This window comes from Perca flavescens, chromosome 6, assembly GCF_004354835.1.
Source record: "Perca flavescens isolate YP-PL-M2 chromosome 6, PFLA_1.0, whole genome shotgun sequence".
In the NCBI taxonomy this organism is placed as follows: domain Eukaryota; kingdom Metazoa; phylum Chordata; class Actinopteri; order Perciformes; family Percidae; genus Perca; species Perca flavescens.
Genome location: NC_041336.1, coordinates 20636598 through 20654424, shown reverse-complemented (window position 1 = coordinate 20654424; position 17827 = coordinate 20636598). Strand labels below are relative to the sequence as shown.

Genomic DNA, 17827 nt, shown 5'->3' with positions numbered 1-17827 from the left:
TATTCTCAGGATTGACAAACATGGCAGGTTTTGTTTAAACGTAAATTATAAATATTATAGGGGTATAAAACTATAATACAGAGAGAACAAGAAACATGCAAAAATAATCGCTCCAAAAGAAGAACAAGGTCCATATTTGATCACTTTTACCTACTTACACCTAAAAAAGTAAGTACATCCATAATGAACTGAAAATAAAGATGGCCACTTAATATACAAGTAGACGTGGGGCTCAGTAATATATTTTACACCTACTTACCAACCTAATGACCAACCTAATGACCCCTCGCCACCACATACGTCCAAATCACAGACCCAACATGTCTCTGTGTCTGTAACTCTCTCAGCAAAACGTGTGATTGACAGGTCAAACATTGTCAGTTTTTGACCTTTGACCTCTAGGCTGAACCTGAAATGCAACCTGAGGCAATCTGACCCCCTTCCGATAAACAGCTGACCCTAACCTTAACTCCAGCCTTTAGTCTGAACCATTCTCTGCTTATTGGCTGCCATGCATAAGTGAAACATCAACTCAGAGTGGACCAAAAGGGTGGGTTACATTTTTTGTTCCTGTTCCACCTTTCATTTTAATGTAAGCTATCAAATACAAACACAAATATATTACATTATCTTTTAGAAACAAAGTCCGTTAAAGTTAAAAGTGGAGCTTAATCATCACCCTTCCTTCTCTCTGTGTTCCTAATGACATTTAACATCCATGGGAGCATATGGCAACTTTAGCAGGCCTCCCAGACGCCTGTGCAGTCCTCTCATAATACTGATCAAACATCTCTGGCTCCTTTGAACAGTGTGACTTTACTACCGCACTAACAACACTCTGTGTGTGAGTGTGTTTCACTTCCGCCAGCCAGCTCAGTAATGACAGACGACACAAGTGCTCCACATTCGTGTGTGTGCATGTTTAAATGGTGTGTGTGTGTGTGTGTGTGTGTGTGTGTGTGTGTGTGTGTGTGTGTGTGTGTGTGTGTGTGTGTGTGTGTGTGTGTGTGTGTTGGCTGAAAGGTATGCCACCCATGAGTTCCTACTCCACTTCCTCCTGCACTAGTTTCAACCTGTGGCCCCTGTGTGTGTATTTACTGTTCAAAGTTTTTAATTCAGGATCTCTGATTTGCAGTGGGCCTGCACAGGGTCTAGCTTTGGCCTGGAGCCTGGCACATGCTCAACATACACTCTGTAACCGCCAGAGAAACTGATCACAAGCCACACATGGAACTGTGTGTACTCCTGTGTGTGTATTTCCTTGATATCCTGTTTGTGGAATGAAAAAAAATCTGTTATGAAAAGGAAAAAGGAGAAAAAGGGGAGAGGGGCAAAGAAAAGAAAAGGTAAAACTAAACTAAACAAATTCTCATTTTCAGCCTAATCTGAGTGGCTCTAAATTAGGTAGAAAATGAGGTAGTACAACAGTGGTTTTACAGACCTGCTTTGTTTTAAAATTTTGTTTTTTTCTGTACTAAAAACTCTTGTGTCTAAACCGCTTCACACTCCTATTAAATAATTCTCTCTTGTGATTGTAGCAAGGTTTATAAAATGTTTTGTAAAGTCAGAAGGGGGAGGTGTCTGGTAAAGTAAGTAGGTGGCACATAAAGTATGAAGTTGCCTGCATGTAATTTGATTGAATGCTGCTTTGTCTGCTCACAGTTTTAGGTACATGGGCTGAGGCTTGAATGTCTGGCAGACTGAACATGCGGATAATGTATTATTATACTTCTTTCTTTCTCCCAATCTTGAGTTTTCTCTACTTCTTGAGTACTGTAAATCCCTAAAGAATGGATGCGGCAGGAGTTCATTGGCACTCATCCCTATACCCCCTTCTTTTGACTGATGACTTTACCAGAGAAGAGGAGGAAAGCAATACAGCAAAACATGGGGATGGTAGTGGAGGAGTGCATGGGGGGGAAGCATGAAATGTGGAGGTCAAGAAGAAAGAGGAGGGAGGCTGTAATGAGAGGAGCCAGGAGGACAGTGGAAAAGTAAGGAATGCAAGTCTGAGAAAGAATTTTGATTATAACATGGGGAGTTGAGTGGAGAAGGATTGACTTGCTGAGTGTGAGTATTTACCGGGATACTGATTGTTGTCCAGGTCTTGGCCTCCTCTCAGAGTGAATCCATATCCAGGCAAACTGCCACTGGGGGTCCTGGCTGCTCTCAGCTCTTGGCTCAGTGTCAGGCCTTGCGTGGATACGTCTCTGTTACCGTTAAAGATCAATACTCTGCCTCCACGCTCCTCGCCTCCGAACGGACAGCCCACCGCCACGTCTAAGGGATGACACACACACACACACGCATGGTTTTGACATCAGCAAAGTTAAGGCCCCTCTGAGACAGAAGCAGAGGAACACATACAGGTAGAAGGAAAGAGAGAAGGAAAAGAGCTTGACCTTTATTTACCTGCACTGGGGGCCCATGGCAGCATGGCCATTTAGCTCTTTTCTTTCATTTCCATTTGTTTTACTCATCTTTTAATCTTGTCTCTTTTTTTCTGTCTGGGCACTTGTTTAGGTAATTTCTCTAATTCTTGGTTACTGTGCTCTGCAAGGGAAACATTTGGGTCCTAAAGGAAAAGTTTGATTTCTGGAAATATGGTTACCGCCTACTACTGACTTAGATGAGAAAATCGATACCACTGTTATGCGTTAGGCTGGTTTAAATCTTGTGATCTAATTATTGGCAGAAAAGTTTAAAAAATGTATTTCCAAAAATGTTGAACAATAACTTTAAAGCCCATTTAACCTTTTCTACCTTTTGCCCAAACTGTTTTTATGTACCCCATTGCTCATAGTAAGAAGATGAGACAGACATGAATATAACAATATACGTCAAGCACCTGTCCTGGTATGAAAAGTAATAGATTTTTTTTACCATGCAAACAGATATTGGTGTTTCCTCTTTAACCTCTTCATGTCCACACACTGCACTGACCTGTATGAAAGTATCCCTCATAGCTGTAACTGTCCAAACACCTCTAGACATCCTGTTTGTCTCCGGACCCCCTCTCTCTCAGCCTAAACAACTAGTTCCACATGAAGCAGATTGTGGGGTAGAGAGGATAAATGCAACCATGTGTGTATGCAAGTGTATATATGAGCCTGTGTGTGCGCAAGTCTGTATGTCTATGCGTGGGTAAGTGTACATAACTGAATAGCTGTGTAAAAAAACACATCTTACTTAAGTCTTCAAATAATGTGAAAGTCGGCTCATGGGAATTGCTCAACAGCATCCCACACAATGCAGACATCCACAGCAAAATAGCAGAACACCCACTGTGATCACTGAGACCAAAAATATAGGAGATTGTTACTCACAGACAGAAACAGGCTAACACTCTGTGAGCGATGGAGACAGACAGCCAGTGTTGGTTGATAAAAAATGAAACACAAAAAGAGCAACATGGCAAATTGAATTAGCTAAATTGTAAGCTTTCTTTCTACAGCTGACATTCATGAAGCACTGAAGAGAGAGGACAGGGATATGGTTCTGCTTATATGAAGAATTTGGGAAATGGAGTGATCAGGTCTCTGCTTTGGGAGAAGGAAGAACACTGAGCCTCAGTGTCATCACAGACAGGAGAGGGATCTGTCAGTGATTATGCACGGACTCAGGGTTAGGGTATAGCGGTATACGTTTGACATGCTGCTGAAAACCCTGATCACAACGTTTCCATGGTGATGCTGCAATGTTATGCCAAATAATAAAATCATGCATAGACACAGACTTGTTCTCATTAGATTAACTATTAACAAGTCTTCTCTCTGCATGTCGCTACAGCTGGCAGAGAGGCTGCGTCTCCTCAGAGACAGTCACATCCTGACACACAGCCTGATGTGATTTACAGTATGTTTCAGGCCAGAGAAAGCTTCAGTATTGATCCAATGGTTATTGATCTGATGGTTAAAGGGTTTAAAGGGGTGGGACACACATTAACGCAGGCTGTGCATTAATAAATAAAACATAAATCAGTGGGATGGATGTCATGCAAGGGCCAGATGTGCATCAGTTCATTCATTTTTAAAGCAGCATTAAACATGCCACAGCTTAATGGAGGATTTTGACTGCAGGCTGCCTAGTTTGTGTGTGTGTGTGTGTGTGTGTGTGTGTGTGTGTGTGTGTGTGTGTGTGTGTCCAATCAATGTGAGGACAAAACAAACACATTGAAGAGGAATGAACTCTGGGCTACAGGACAGAAACTCCCAGATGATTTTATCTCAGGGCACATCTGGTGAGTTAAAAATAACTCAACACACACACACACACACACACACACACACACACACACACACATACACAGCTTTATCCTGGATCATGGAGGAAACAAGTTCACACAGACAACCTTTCATCGCCACACTTCCTGATTGGCTGAAGAGCTTTACGTTTTCTCAAGCAGCAGCATCTGATAGGATTTCCTCAGTCAAAGACTTGAGAGGAACAGGAAACACAACAAGATTTGTCTGTCATCGGGTTTACCTGGAAACTCCAGCCACAAATGGGCAGACACAGAGGTTCATGCACTGGCACACAAATATATGAAAAGATTTTTGTTTAATTTTCTCTTTTCCCTCTTTGTTGTCTCTCTCATCTTGCATATTTTTGTTTCTCAGATGAATATCATCTGGCTCAATTTCCTTTTAATCTAGTCTTTCCCTTTCTTTTCCCCCTCTCTCTGCCTTTCATGCTTTCAGCATACCATTGTATCCATCCTGGTTGATGTCTCCCAAGGGTGCTATAGACGTGCCGAAGCGCCCGAAGGTGTGTGTGCCAGTGAGGGCAACAGGTTTGGAGAAAGTGAGCGGGGCCATCTGCAGGTACAGGTACACCCTCCCCACCTCTCTGGGTTTGCTCTCCATCTCTCTCTCCATGTAGAGGGGCGCTCCAACCAGCACATCATCGGTCCTGGGGACATAAGCTGTAGTTTTAATGCTATGAAAGACAGAAGAGAGTATGTGTTTATAGTGACAAGGAGAGTTTGTACTTACCCATCTCCATTCAGGTCAGTGACAGCCACTGAGTAGCCAAAATAGGAGGCCATCTGAGAGCCAGACAAGAAAGGAACATGAGATGATTTTTTTTAACAGGAATTACCCAATATGGTTACATTTTTATCTAGTTTCATTTTCATCCCCATTCAAATTGGAAAAAAATGGAAAACAATCCACAACAGCTGGTGCCCACAGTAGAGTAGTTTACAGTATATGCAGCCCTGCAACATGACAGACTAATGCACTGTGTTGATGCTCCTACCTGTTCCCCTGTGAAGTTCTGGATGAAGGTCAGATTGGTGGAGTTGATCATTGCAACCTAAAACAAGCAAATAGACTGTCAGATACAATACGCCGTGAGTAATAAAGCACCAAGCTTTGTCCTCACAGCACTCCAGGAGCAAACATGGTCAAGCAGTCTGACAAACAGGCACATGAAGAATGCAGGAAAAAAAAAGTCAGAAACCGCATTAAAAAAAGCTTTTATTGTACTGAAACCCCTTTTTTTGCCTGCCCTCCCCCACCACCATCATCTTTGTGCCTTTACCATTTCCCCCCTCATCTTTCTCTCCTTCCCCCCATCCTAACCCCGGTCGTGGGGAGAGACGAAGGGGGGAGGCTGAGAATTCCTTCATAAGACCTAAAATAACAACCACATGGAGACAGCCGGGGGCTACACGTACACACACATGCACACACAAATGCACACACACATATAGGAGGATACACGTTGACCCAATCACAGATGTCTCAAAGATATACTAAACGGGAATAGACTTACGGACACAGACAGATGAGGATGTGTAAACACAAATATGGAATCACTTGCTTGAACGTTAACTTTCATGCACTCTGAGTTGTCACATTGGTCACAGAAGAAACCTGATCAGGGTTAGCAGCTAATCCAGTGCCAGGCATCTAACATGGCCTACCTGCACCCCTCATAACAATTCCCCTACTGCGAGCTGCAAGCCCCCTCCTCTATGTCACTCAAAGTGCACTGTCTGTACAGGAAGGAGCATTCTCGCACCAGCTACAATGTCCAGACATAAAACACACAGTGTTGCAGAGTGTGTGTGCACAGTGCGGCGAGTCCTGCAGTTGCACTGCAGGTTAGGGTTAGGGGTCGTGTGTGTGTGGAGAAGGGTTAGTGAGGTTAGGTGGGGTCACAGCCCTCCACATGCAGCGGAAGCTGTGTGTCATTAGGGAGGATTGACACTGTCAGCCCTGGGGACATGTTCCCATAAGAGAACACTAGACACACTGCAGTTTACATAGACGCAGATACAGTGTTATCGTAGCTATGTAGATACATATGTGTGCAGTAAAAGTTGTAATCCTATATGAGACACTAAAAGTAGACAAAACAAAAAGCCTTTATCGTTTGCGTGTGTCTGCAAAAAAAAAGCCTACACTTCTTATCTTACTCAGATCAGAGACTGCCACACATACATCATACAAGAAATGTCAGGTTTACAGCATACAGACGGTAGAAAAAAACAGAAGTTACAGAAGTAAAGAAATACCCAATGTAAAGTTTCTACATAAGCCACCAAAACTGTTTCAAAGGTCCTTGGCATAGATACAAGTTTCAGAAAATATACTGGAGGGATGAACGCCATCTGTCCAAAATATATTCCCTAGTTTGGTGTTTTTTAATGATGGTGGTTTTGAACACATCTAAATATCCCATGTTGCGTCCTGTAACGCAACATCTGCATTCATCATTTCTTTAATTTGTCACCTGTCTGTAACAATGCTGTTGCTGCTGAATGACCAATCAAATGTCTTTCTTTACTGTATTCGCTCGTCGGTTTATACTTACATATCCAAAGTTCTGTGCTCCTCTGGGAACTCCGGCTATCAGCTCTGGAAAACATAAAAACAAAGAAAGAGTTACATTAGCATTTGTGTATGTGTGAGAAAGACTTAACAGAGAAAGAAAGGGCTCAACAGAGGTTTGTCTCAAAGGCCTGAACCCCCAAATCCCCTACCCAGCCCACACTGTCAGAAGGGCCAAGTGTTGCTGAGAACACACTGAGTGATTGGAGGCTCCGTGCTTGTGTATTGATTGATGAGTGTGGTGCCGTGGACTTATAGGGACGATCTGAGGGACCCACCCAGAGAGAGAAGACAGGGTCCCCTCTTCCTGCTCTACCCAAAAGGCTCAACCACAAGCCTATAAACCAGGACTTACCAGCTCCATCTTCACTCAGAACTCCCAGTTACTACCAGTTCTCCAGTCTGAAGAGGGTTTGGGGAACAAGACCACAACAAGCTTCGTACCAACACAACACAACACATCAACAGGCATGTGTAACCTCTTAAGGCTCACTTTAAGACTCTTTGACATGTGTTGTGCCGGAGGGGGTTCAGGGCCTTTGTGGGGTTGGTATGGGGGTATGTAAACGCAAGGTTGTCCCGTAAAGATCCCACTGAATGGTGATTAGCAAAAAGGCTCTGATCGACAGGAAATTATGAATGGGAAGCAGAAGTGGCATTGGGGGAGGAGGGTCCCATGCGTGTGACAGAGCAGCAGAAGAGAGCGTGTGTGGTAACAGTGTTTGAAGAGAAAAGCAATAAAAAAAATGGTTTAAATGGTTGATGTAGCATGACTGTGGTTGGACACATTTTATTTCTCCATATTTTCTTTAATAAAAGAGCTGAGCTTTTTGTTAAAATTGCTTGTGTGCCTTTCATTTGTGGTGCTGACTGATGGCATGCGAACGAACGTCAGCAGCACCTGAAGCTCGCATAGAGAGAGATGTGAATCAAACTGCCACACTGCTGGCAACACAACAGAGTGTGTGTGTATAAGTGGAACTAAGAAAAATGAAAGGATTTGTGCATTTCTAGTAATCATAACTTTTATGACTTTAATAAAATGATGCTGTGTGTGAGTACCTGTCGCTCTTTCCCCATAATATTTCAAGTCCAGAAGAGATTCAGGACTCACTCTAGACGTCTGAAGTCTGAAGAGGTCTGCGGAGCCTGCTACTAATCATTCTAATCAGTCAAAATGGAGGAGAGGAAATCTCTTTATCAGTGGTTCCCAAAGTCCTGTCCCCTCAGGGTCACGACCCAGACATACAGAGACAGTTCTCATTACTGCCTCTGAGTTTAGACCAAGACACTGTCACCCAGCTGTCTGCTCCCTATCGCTCACCCTATAACACCCCTCACAGCGGTCCTGGCATCCAGCCGAAGAGAGCATAAAGAGTGTTGAGCGTTGCAGCTTTTCAGACAGTGTTGCAGGGTGCCTGCTGAAGTTGTTAGAGAAGGATTCATCTGGTGCTGCATGTGGTTAGTTGTAATGAATTGTTGGCTTTCTCACCTTGTTCAGAGTCTCCTGTAAACTCTCCCACTGCCACAGAGTAACCTAGAAAGAAATGGGTTGCACATGATGACATATGGGCAAAATTAACTCTCTAAGCAATGCTCTGTGTAAACTGTATGCAATATGTGTAATGTAATGTATGATTACTATTTAGATCAAAATGGTTGTCAGCGAGTGTGTGTGTGTGTGTGTGTGTGTGTGTGTGTGTGTGTTTGTTTTGTAAATGCATGTTACCAAGGTAGCTGTCGTCGTGTGTGTCTTCAGCAGCTCGAGTGTGTTTCTCTCCTGGAACCCGTCTCAGCACTGCCTTCAAAGAATAGCCGTTCAGTATCTCAGCTATCCCCGCTGTCATTACCTGACCTGCACAGACACACACACACACACACACCACACACATATAAATAGATAGAGAAAAACTAACACTCAGGGGAGGAGAGTCCCATCTGTTCATGGCCAGTGGTTTCAGCTCGGACCCCATGAAGGGAGCACCGTTGCCCTCTGCTATGGAAACCTGCTGGAGCTGACCCATCGGCTCCACATGAAACATGCACAGAGCAAACGACACATGGAAGTCTTCCCCGAGGAAAGCTTAAACACATTGTTGGCAGAGGAATAGCTGGAAAAATACTCCAACGTTCCTCTAAAAAAAACCTCAAGAAAACGCCTGTCCACTCCGCAGCGAGGATTCTGAATTATAGGTGAGCACACCCAAACGACACCCTTCCTCTACTGTTGAACAAGAGGTCAAACAAACAAATGATTTTATCTACGGCCGCACTCAACCTTCCATAAATCCTCCTTAATGTGTGTGTGTGTGTGTGTGTATACACTGACGAGGAGGAAAATGTACCCTCCTAACCCTCCCTCCAACTCCACTTTCACCCCCTCCCTCTTCTTCTCTCTCACACTGCGCTACGGGTTTATCTCCCAGAATAACATATCACTATATCAACTCATTATTAAACATCCATCTGATTAATGAGACACTGTGTTACAAACTGTTAACACAGATACATGAGTCACTGCAGCTAATTTGAAGTGTCCTTTACACCCAGAGATAACAAGATTGTATATAAAAGAAGTTTTTTTTATGATGACTCAGGCTGAAGGCTGAAGATAATCGTTGTATATTAGAGGCCATAAAATTCAGACTGAGTGCTTTTATAAACATTCAGAGGAAGTGTTTTAACTGAAGGGAGCCAGCCTTGCCAAGCTGAGGGCACAGAGAGGGAGCAGTCCATTACGCTGTCTGTGATGCCTGTCTAGTGTGGTCTTGTATGCTGGAACATTTATTATTTAACCGTAATAACAGCAGAAATGCCAAACAACAACCCAAATTGATAATTGTGTAGCAGTTTCAAATATCCATCACTGAGCCATTTTGACCTCTTTATGAAGATCTTTCTTTTCTAAACAAATGAAGAGCTGTGAAGTGACACGAGGGGTTACAAAGAAAGGAAAGAAAAATTTGTTTGTGCAACTAATCAGTAACTGTCTCCTTGCTTCTTACAAACTCTTCTAAAGTTGGATAACACGCACACACACGCACACTCTCACACCTGGAACTTGGGGAGTAGCGCTACCCTTCAACAGCTGAACTCTAACACACTCTAGCTGTGTCTACACCTATTAAGACACTTCATCCCTCTGCTTCGACGAGCCCTGCATATCCAGCAAGCTAGCTGACCTCAGCACTGCTTTTATCAAGCAGATGATCCATCTTTCTTCTTTTTTCTGTGTCTGACTTACTCCCTCCCAGCTCATCTTTCCCTCTCCCCGCAGCAACATGTTTCTGTCATCTCCTTAACAATCATCTATCTCTACCGCTGTCCTCCCTGCTCTCTTTCTCTATCAGTCATTTAATTCTCCCAACCTTTCTTCTGTCCTTCTCAACCCCTGTAGCCTGCTCTTCAGCCTCTTCCTCTCATTGAAGCTTTTCCAAGCCCCTCTGCACTTTATCACGAGGCAGAGGTGCAGTTCCTCCACACTCCATTACCCCACGATCAGCTCATTACACAGCCCAAACACCCATTTCCTGTTACACTGTTACAGACAGAGAGCGGCATGAAGTAAAGGAGCGAGTGAGGGAAAGAGTTAAGGAAAGCAGCAAAGAAAGAGACACAATTCTTTCCACCTTCTCCTACACAAGACTCCTGTACTGAAAGTGCAGATTTGGCAAGTGTGCCCATGTGCATGCATGTGTATGTGGGCTGTTCTGACTGTTAAACTCATCTGCATTCTCTTCCCTGATTTGAACACCTTCCCATCTATGAAATCATTGCAAGAGAAAGACACAGGTTTACACACTGTTGCTGCAGTTACTGTACCTTGCCAGTAAAAGCTTCCAGGTCCTCCTACCACCAGCATTCCTTCCTGGAATAAATACAATTAGTTAGGGTTAGTCATGTGACAGATGTGAGTGTGTGTGTGTGTGTGTGTGTGTGTGTGTGTGTGTGTGTGTGTGTGTGTGTGTGTGTTTGAGACTAGAGCATGGGTCTTCAACATTTTTTAAGCCAAGGACCCCTTAACTGAAAGAGAGATGGAGCAGGGACCCTTACTACTAATATTGTAGAAAATGAAGTTGTATATTAAACTGGGCCTACAATAACGTGTAGGGCGGCCTAAAGCCTTTATACATACCTTTTTTAGTGCATAGAATACTAAGCTATCAAAATAATAATTGTTGGCATGATTTTATAATTTTAATTCACAACATAAATGTGGCACAGTGAATCCTTTGGGATTAACTATATCTGTGGATGGCTACCTTAGTGACAGCGTTACCTATAGGACAGTAAGCCTATCATCAGTGGGGATTTATATTTGCTAATAATATGTTGGATTCATGTAAAGATCTCTGGACTAGAGGATATAACGTGAGTAGCTGTGTGTGTATGCAAGTAGGACATCCTGTGGAGAATGACAGCTTCCTGTACAGGAGGATAGAGTTGGACCATCAATTAAATTGACTATACAATGGAGAGAGAGTGTGTGTGTGTGTGTGTGTGTGTGTTTGGGCTATTGTGTTCAGAGGCGATGGGTCACATCAGGAGTAGAGGCTCCTCTAGGGACAAAGGTGATCTCATCTTCCAAGTGTCCATAAATCTCAGAAATGAGTCTTGTGTTTGAAGAAACCACTCCGCTTGCACTTTGACAGGGGACAAGATGTGTGTAGGGGGTTGTCATGGCAATAGTGTGCGATTGCTGCTGCAATCTTTACCTTGGTGAAATCCACACTGAAGCCAGCCTGGCAGAAGCCCTGTCCCTCTGGGTCTGGATCATCTAAAAAACACACAAACTTGTCTTTCAAACAATATAAAAGGCATATTAATTAAGAAAAAAAAAACATTTTCTGGAACAAAGCACTCAACTAACTTTGCAGAGAACATAACCTATATCAGATAAAAAAAATAAAGAAAAACCTATTACAGTTTCTATATAAATGTAGAACCACTGACGCGTGTTTCTGTTTAAATCGCTGCATTAAACTGTGCATGAACACACAAAACGTATGTGCACATAATAAATTGTTCTCCGTTTCAGAGGCACCCTACGGTGAAGCTTAATGATGCGTAACGACCCACGTGCACATATAAACAAAGTGTGAGTTATAGAAATAGTCTGAGTGGTCGTAGATTTATGTTAAGATGAAGCAAACAATCTGTTGGAGGCAGACAAATCTTACTTAGACACATAATAAAGAAATACTTCCTCTGCAGCGTTATTCCCCCTTTGAGAACAATTGAGTTTACAATGTGATTTTTCTGGTCTTGATTAGTTAGAACTGACATAAACAACAAAATAGAGATCTTTAACAACCTTCAATTACTAGAGGGAGTGTAAGTATGAACCTGTGTGTATGTGAGTGTGAACGGGGAGGGATTTTTTTGCAAAGCGGATGATGTAGTTGATGATAAGGGTCGTGTTTGATCTGATGTTTACAATGTGCCACCTGATAGCATCCTTTTTTTCCTTATCAAACTCTGGTGGCGCCTCATATCACTGGGAGAGAAGGGGTTGCAGGAAGAAAGTACAAGAGGAAGAAAAAAAAACTAGAGATGAAGAAGGAGAAGGGGGGATGGGGGCTAGTAAAATCCCATGAATCCCATTTTCAGAACCGATGACAGAAAAAAGAGGACGAGAGAGAAAAAGCCAACAAATGAATCAGTCTGCTCGCAGTTTTCAATTATTTCAACCACATTACAAAACTACACATTTCCTCACCTTTTGGTTTTATTTGGCCAGGCTTTGAGATATCCACCTCTGAGATTTCTGCCACCACGCAAATACAATAGAAGTGAATGTAATTTTGTTTGTGAAAGATTGACTTAAAAACCATGCTACCAACAGTTTTCATTGGGACCTTTCTTCTGTATATAGTGGCTTCAATGAAAATTGTTCACAGTAAAGCATTTGGATTATTCTGAGTGAAATTACATTCACCTCAATTGTAGTGGGGTGGAGGCGGGAATCTTCGAGCGATATATCAAAACCTAGACAGACAAAGCCTAAACTATCTGCATGGCTAAAAACTACCAGAGGTAAGTGAGACATTTTTTTGTTTTTGTGATTTGGGTGAATCGACCCATTAAACTTGAGGACTATATATTATATTACATAGGCTGACATAAAAATCAGTGCACTGTTTTTAAACGTTCTGCCATATTATGACACATTATACTGAGGATATGGTTTATTTGTGTTCACAATGACAGCAGAGACAGAAAAAAAAAAAAAAAGGATGGGAGAATTGAAGGCAGTTAAAGGGAGATGGAGACAGTTGGAGAAAGGGCTGCAGAGTGACTCACTGGTCCTGCAGGGCGAGTACTCTGCGTAGGCGCTGAAGTTCTGGACGGCCACATAGCAGGTCCCCACGGGGTCCTTCTCCCCACTCAGCTTCACTGTCCGCCAGTGGTAGAGAGGAGCACATGCCTGCACAACAAATAACACTCATATTCCTTAAAGAAATAGTGACTAAAAAAGCCTTAAAAGAGAAAAGGAGCATACTTTTGTGTTCTGTAGTTTTAAGATGATACAGGTGCTACACGTGTGATATTTATTGACTTCATGTCCACTCACCACCACTTTTCCTTTGTGTGTCCTGACCGATGCTCCAAACCACTGGTGCGACTTAAACTCCAGAGGCTCTCTGGTGCCGTTTACCTTTATCATTCTGTTATCTGGAGAGAGTTGGAGACAGAAGGGAAGTGGAAAAGACATTAAAAAAAAGAGAATGAAAGAGACATTTCATAATGACGCCAGTAAAAGCTGTTATTGACTGGGGTAATGTGGATCCAGGCAAGTAGCTTTGCCTGTGTGAATGGAAAGCATTTGTCCTTGATAAGCAAGAGCAAACAGCAACAGTCTTAAACAGGCCTATAACTAACATCAAAACACCATTTGCCCCCCAGAAACAGACATTTGTCAGGATGCTGGAGGCTTTTTTTCCCTATAAAATGTAAACACTGAAGACTCTAACTTGGCCTTCACACAGAGACACACACACATGCATGCATGCACACATGCAAACACGCACGCACACACACACACACACACACACACACACACACACACACACACAAGCTTGTACATGTATATTATGAGCATTTTTGGTATCAGATTTGGTATTAGTGCCTGTGTGCATGTGTGTCTTTGCTCTGTTGTAGATATTTTCCAGCCTTATTGAAGAACAGCTGGGTCTCTTTAGAGCCATGCAGACCCCTCCACATTAAACAACTCATTTTAGCACATGAACACACACTTAAATAGGCACACACACATTCAGGCAGACAATAAATGCATAACAGCAGGTGTACAGTGGGTTGTTGTAAAGTTTATTTGATTTTAAATCTCATTTCTGAATTAATTTCTTCTCACCATTATCATGTACAGGATATATGGTAGACCCTATTCCAAATTGTGTTTGCATGCTTTTATATTAATTATTCTGATATCTTATCACTACTATATCAAATAAGAAAGCCCATCGTTCTTATCATATCATAGACCTAAAGGTTAAAGAACCAGGCTCATGAATTGTTTTGATTCCAGGACAGGTTTGGAAATTGTGGGTGAAGGTAATGAATAAAGAACATTCTAATAGACACACCCAACCTAGCTGCTCTGAGGCCACAGCAGATGACTGGCTATATAGTGAAGCTCTCAGATTTGTGTTTGAAAGTGAAGGTCATATCTGAGAAAAGAGTGAAATGGTTAAATCAAGTTTTTTTGAGGAAAGAAAATTTAAATGTTATAAATAATTCTATGATTGATGCATGTATAATTTTCTGGCAGATTGACAAGCAATGGATCAGTGAGTAGAACATAGACACCAGGTTTCTTCACTCTTATCATGGACATGCAATCACTATCAACCTGTCTCAACCCCCCCTGCTACACTGGCACGACTTGACACATCTGCATAACGTCACTGAAGCCACGTGCACAAACACACACACACACACACACACACACACACACACACACACACACACACACACACACACACACACACAAAGAGTCAAGCACATGTGAGGCTGATGTATGGTTATTAACCAGCAGAGTGCACACAGATGTTCACCACTCATGCTGATATTTTTTTTACAGTATGCATGAGTGTATGTCTCTTAGGCTGGTTTATACCTATAATAAAGGGTCTGCTGTAACTCTAGAAATATCCATCTTTGCCACTGTCATCAATCACCCACCCATTCCAGTGAATAGATACACATGCACATGAGGCTGCGCACACATTTATTTGTTCCCTCTGTGTTTATTCGTATATCCCCCAAACCTGAAATTTACCCCAAAACACTTCACACCAAAACTAACCCCTTCGTGAAACATAACACATAATTAACTTTAGGGAGAGCCAAGAAGATAGTCCTCACATTAAAGGTTTACCCTGATATGCATGGAGCCTTAGTTTAGTTCAGGTACAATAAAGTCCTGCTTGCATCAGCTTATCAGTTATGAGCTGTTTGATTCATACTTCAGCAGCTCATGAATACACCAGCTGATTGGCAAGCAGCTGACGAGCAACATCCAATCATATTCATACATGTGCACACGGAGATGTATATAACATAATATCCTCTGCTGATATCCTCATGCCAGTATCACTTGCTGCTGCAGCTCCATCCACATAGAACTTCCTAACTAAAGCTAGAGCTTTGGTACTGTTAACTCTGGTCCTTTGATAGAAGTCCTCCCAAAAGAGAGACGGAAAAACAAATAACAAGAGAGGGATAGAAAGACAAGGGGTGGGAAAGGAGACAGGGATACATTTTTGAGATCTAATAAAAAGCAGACCTCACCCAATCCCCCTTTCCTCCGCAGTGGAACTAAATTCCCATGTGCATACAGTTTACCCCCCCTACCCTGTCTCTCTCCCTCTCCACCTCATGCACACACACTTACTACTCAGTTGGAAAAGCGTGCATCAGAGACATTAGACGCACAAACACAGGCTGATTGGACAGTTAACCTTGATGATAATATATTGAAAACGATAATCACCAGATTGCATGCTTGTACCAGCAAACCCGCCAGCCACCTTATTTGTTAGATGAAGCTGATGAGACCCATATGTCTTATCTCTCTTTTTTCATGCAACAGCACATGTGCCAACTCATATCCACACACATACCAGACACACAGGTTATGAAACTCTAGTGGTTTCGAATGGAGTATCATCTGGGATCACCTCTGGCTTTCAAAGGATTACACTTGGACCTCAGTGAAATGAAAGCTTGTAAAATTTCATTTCTATTATTCCCTAAAATACTCCTCATAAAAGTTAAAGTTATTCCTTTCCATGCTCTGTAGCAACACAAATCCTTTAAAACAGGAGTCTACGGAACATGATTATACCCAGAGGGGCCCCCAGGAGGTCAGTCATGAATTTATTTTGTATCCCTGACATAAAAAAATTGAAAAGCTTTCAGGTTACTCACTGGAATTATCAAAAGGTATCTGTCTGCAGCTGTCGGGGTATCCAGGCCAGGGGCAGTAGTACACAGCCCCAGCCTCCACAATGCCGGGCTGAGAGGTGTTGGCCTTGGGAGCCCCTACCAACACACTGAACCTGGTGGGGGGAAATAAAAACCAAGGTACATACAAGACATGCAGGATAGTGTACAATGCATTATGCAAACTTCCTATATACTTTTTTCTTTCATAATTCTGTTTTGCTCTGTGAAGCAGAAATCTGAACCATTGCTTCTTCTCTCCCATTACAGGATGTGCAGCTACAGAGATGATAAAGTCTTATTTATATTCATTTAAGATGTGTTTTATCCACCTCACATCATTTTGATTCAAATCTATTCTATTGATTCTACTGTAAAGCAATATTGGCAGTACAGGTACAGTTTAACTCTGCAGAACCCTGATGGGACAATGTAAGTCCTAATGTTGCCACTCACGTGTTGCTGTCGGAGGTAGGTTGGTAGAAGTCCACAGAATAGCCGAAATAACTTCCATCGGGTCCCCTGTAAACCGTAGGATGCTCTGCGTAAAGATTAAAACTCCAAACTCCATTTAGCGCCGGCCACAGCACCGACAGCAGCCCGAGAATAAACATCCCAGCAGAGGAAACAGAGTCCCATACACGCTCCATCCTCAAAGAACAGCCAGATGTACACTATTCCCCAAAAATGAGAGGGAACTGGGGGAAAGAGAGAGAGGCAGAAAGAGAGGCAGGGAGGGAAAGAGAGGGAGGGAGGGAGCGAGAGGGAGAGAGAGAGATTCCTCCGTGCAGGTGAGGTAGGTTTGTCCCGCCAACTGTCACTGGATCACTGCACGCTCCCCCAAAACTGCCTCCTGACACCCTGAAAGCACCAGGTCTGTCCAGAGTCTCAGCTACGAGACTACACAGCCGCGCCCCCGCCCTCTGCACAAAACTATACCCCCTAGGACTACACGCACACACACACACACACACACACACACACACACACACACACATTACGAGGCACCGACCACATCTGAGCTCGCAAAGGGACAGGCGCTGTCCGCTCCTTTAATGGCACAGACACATTTTCAACGGCGAATTTGGAGATTCAGCCTTGAAACAATAAATAAAATGAAAGTGTAATTTACAGCTACACTCTCAAATCAGTCCAAAATTATAAGCAGTCGCGGGCGAACACAGCTTAGCGCGCAAATGCAAAGATTTGTAGTTCATAAATCCAATCACCTTATGCTTTTTATTGGCCACTTTGTTCAGCCATAGTTAAAACAGGACTGCATTTCCTTCCGTTGGGAATAATCTCTTGTAATTATGTCAGTAATTATTATGTCGACTTACAGCAGAAATCTCTTGAGCTGCAAGTTTAGGCAGTTTGTTTGGTCGGCTGACCGTTTCACTCAACACCAGGCGATTCCCCCCCTAACCCTCCGAGGTAACATACTTCGCTCTCGCTGACAATATCCTGCTATGAAAACCAGTTTAAAGAGGTGACGGGGCAGACCAGGCTGCTTTTTCAATATT

General features: G+C 42.8%; 1 protein-coding gene across 1 annotated transcript in view; it reads right to left on the bottom strand.

The window, feature by feature from the left end:
* Positions 1 to 17238, bottom strand: part of itga8 (integrin, alpha 8) — a 37879-nt gene extending 20641 nt beyond the window's left edge. Inside the window, exons 1-13 of the mRNA XM_028580293.1 lie at positions 16761 to 17238; positions 16290 to 16420; positions 13414 to 13514; positions 13143 to 13266; positions 11555 to 11616; positions 10662 to 10707; positions 8569 to 8694; positions 8332 to 8376; positions 6823 to 6866; positions 5260 to 5316; positions 4995 to 5047; positions 4706 to 4911; positions 2083 to 2280 (exon numbers count right to left, since the gene is read on the bottom strand). Coding sequence (XP_028436094.1) covers positions 2083 to 2280; positions 4706 to 4911; positions 4995 to 5047; positions 5260 to 5316; positions 6823 to 6866; positions 8332 to 8376; positions 8569 to 8694; positions 10662 to 10707; positions 11555 to 11616; positions 13143 to 13266; positions 13414 to 13514; positions 16290 to 16420; positions 16761 to 16954 — 1387 coding nt within the window. The 5' untranslated portion in view covers positions 16955 to 17238. The remainder of the gene's footprint in view (positions 1 to 2082; positions 2281 to 4705; positions 4912 to 4994; positions 5048 to 5259; positions 5317 to 6822; positions 6867 to 8331; positions 8377 to 8568; positions 8695 to 10661; positions 10708 to 11554; positions 11617 to 13142; positions 13267 to 13413; positions 13515 to 16289; positions 16421 to 16760) is intronic.
* Positions 17239 to 17827: the final 589 nt, after the last annotated feature.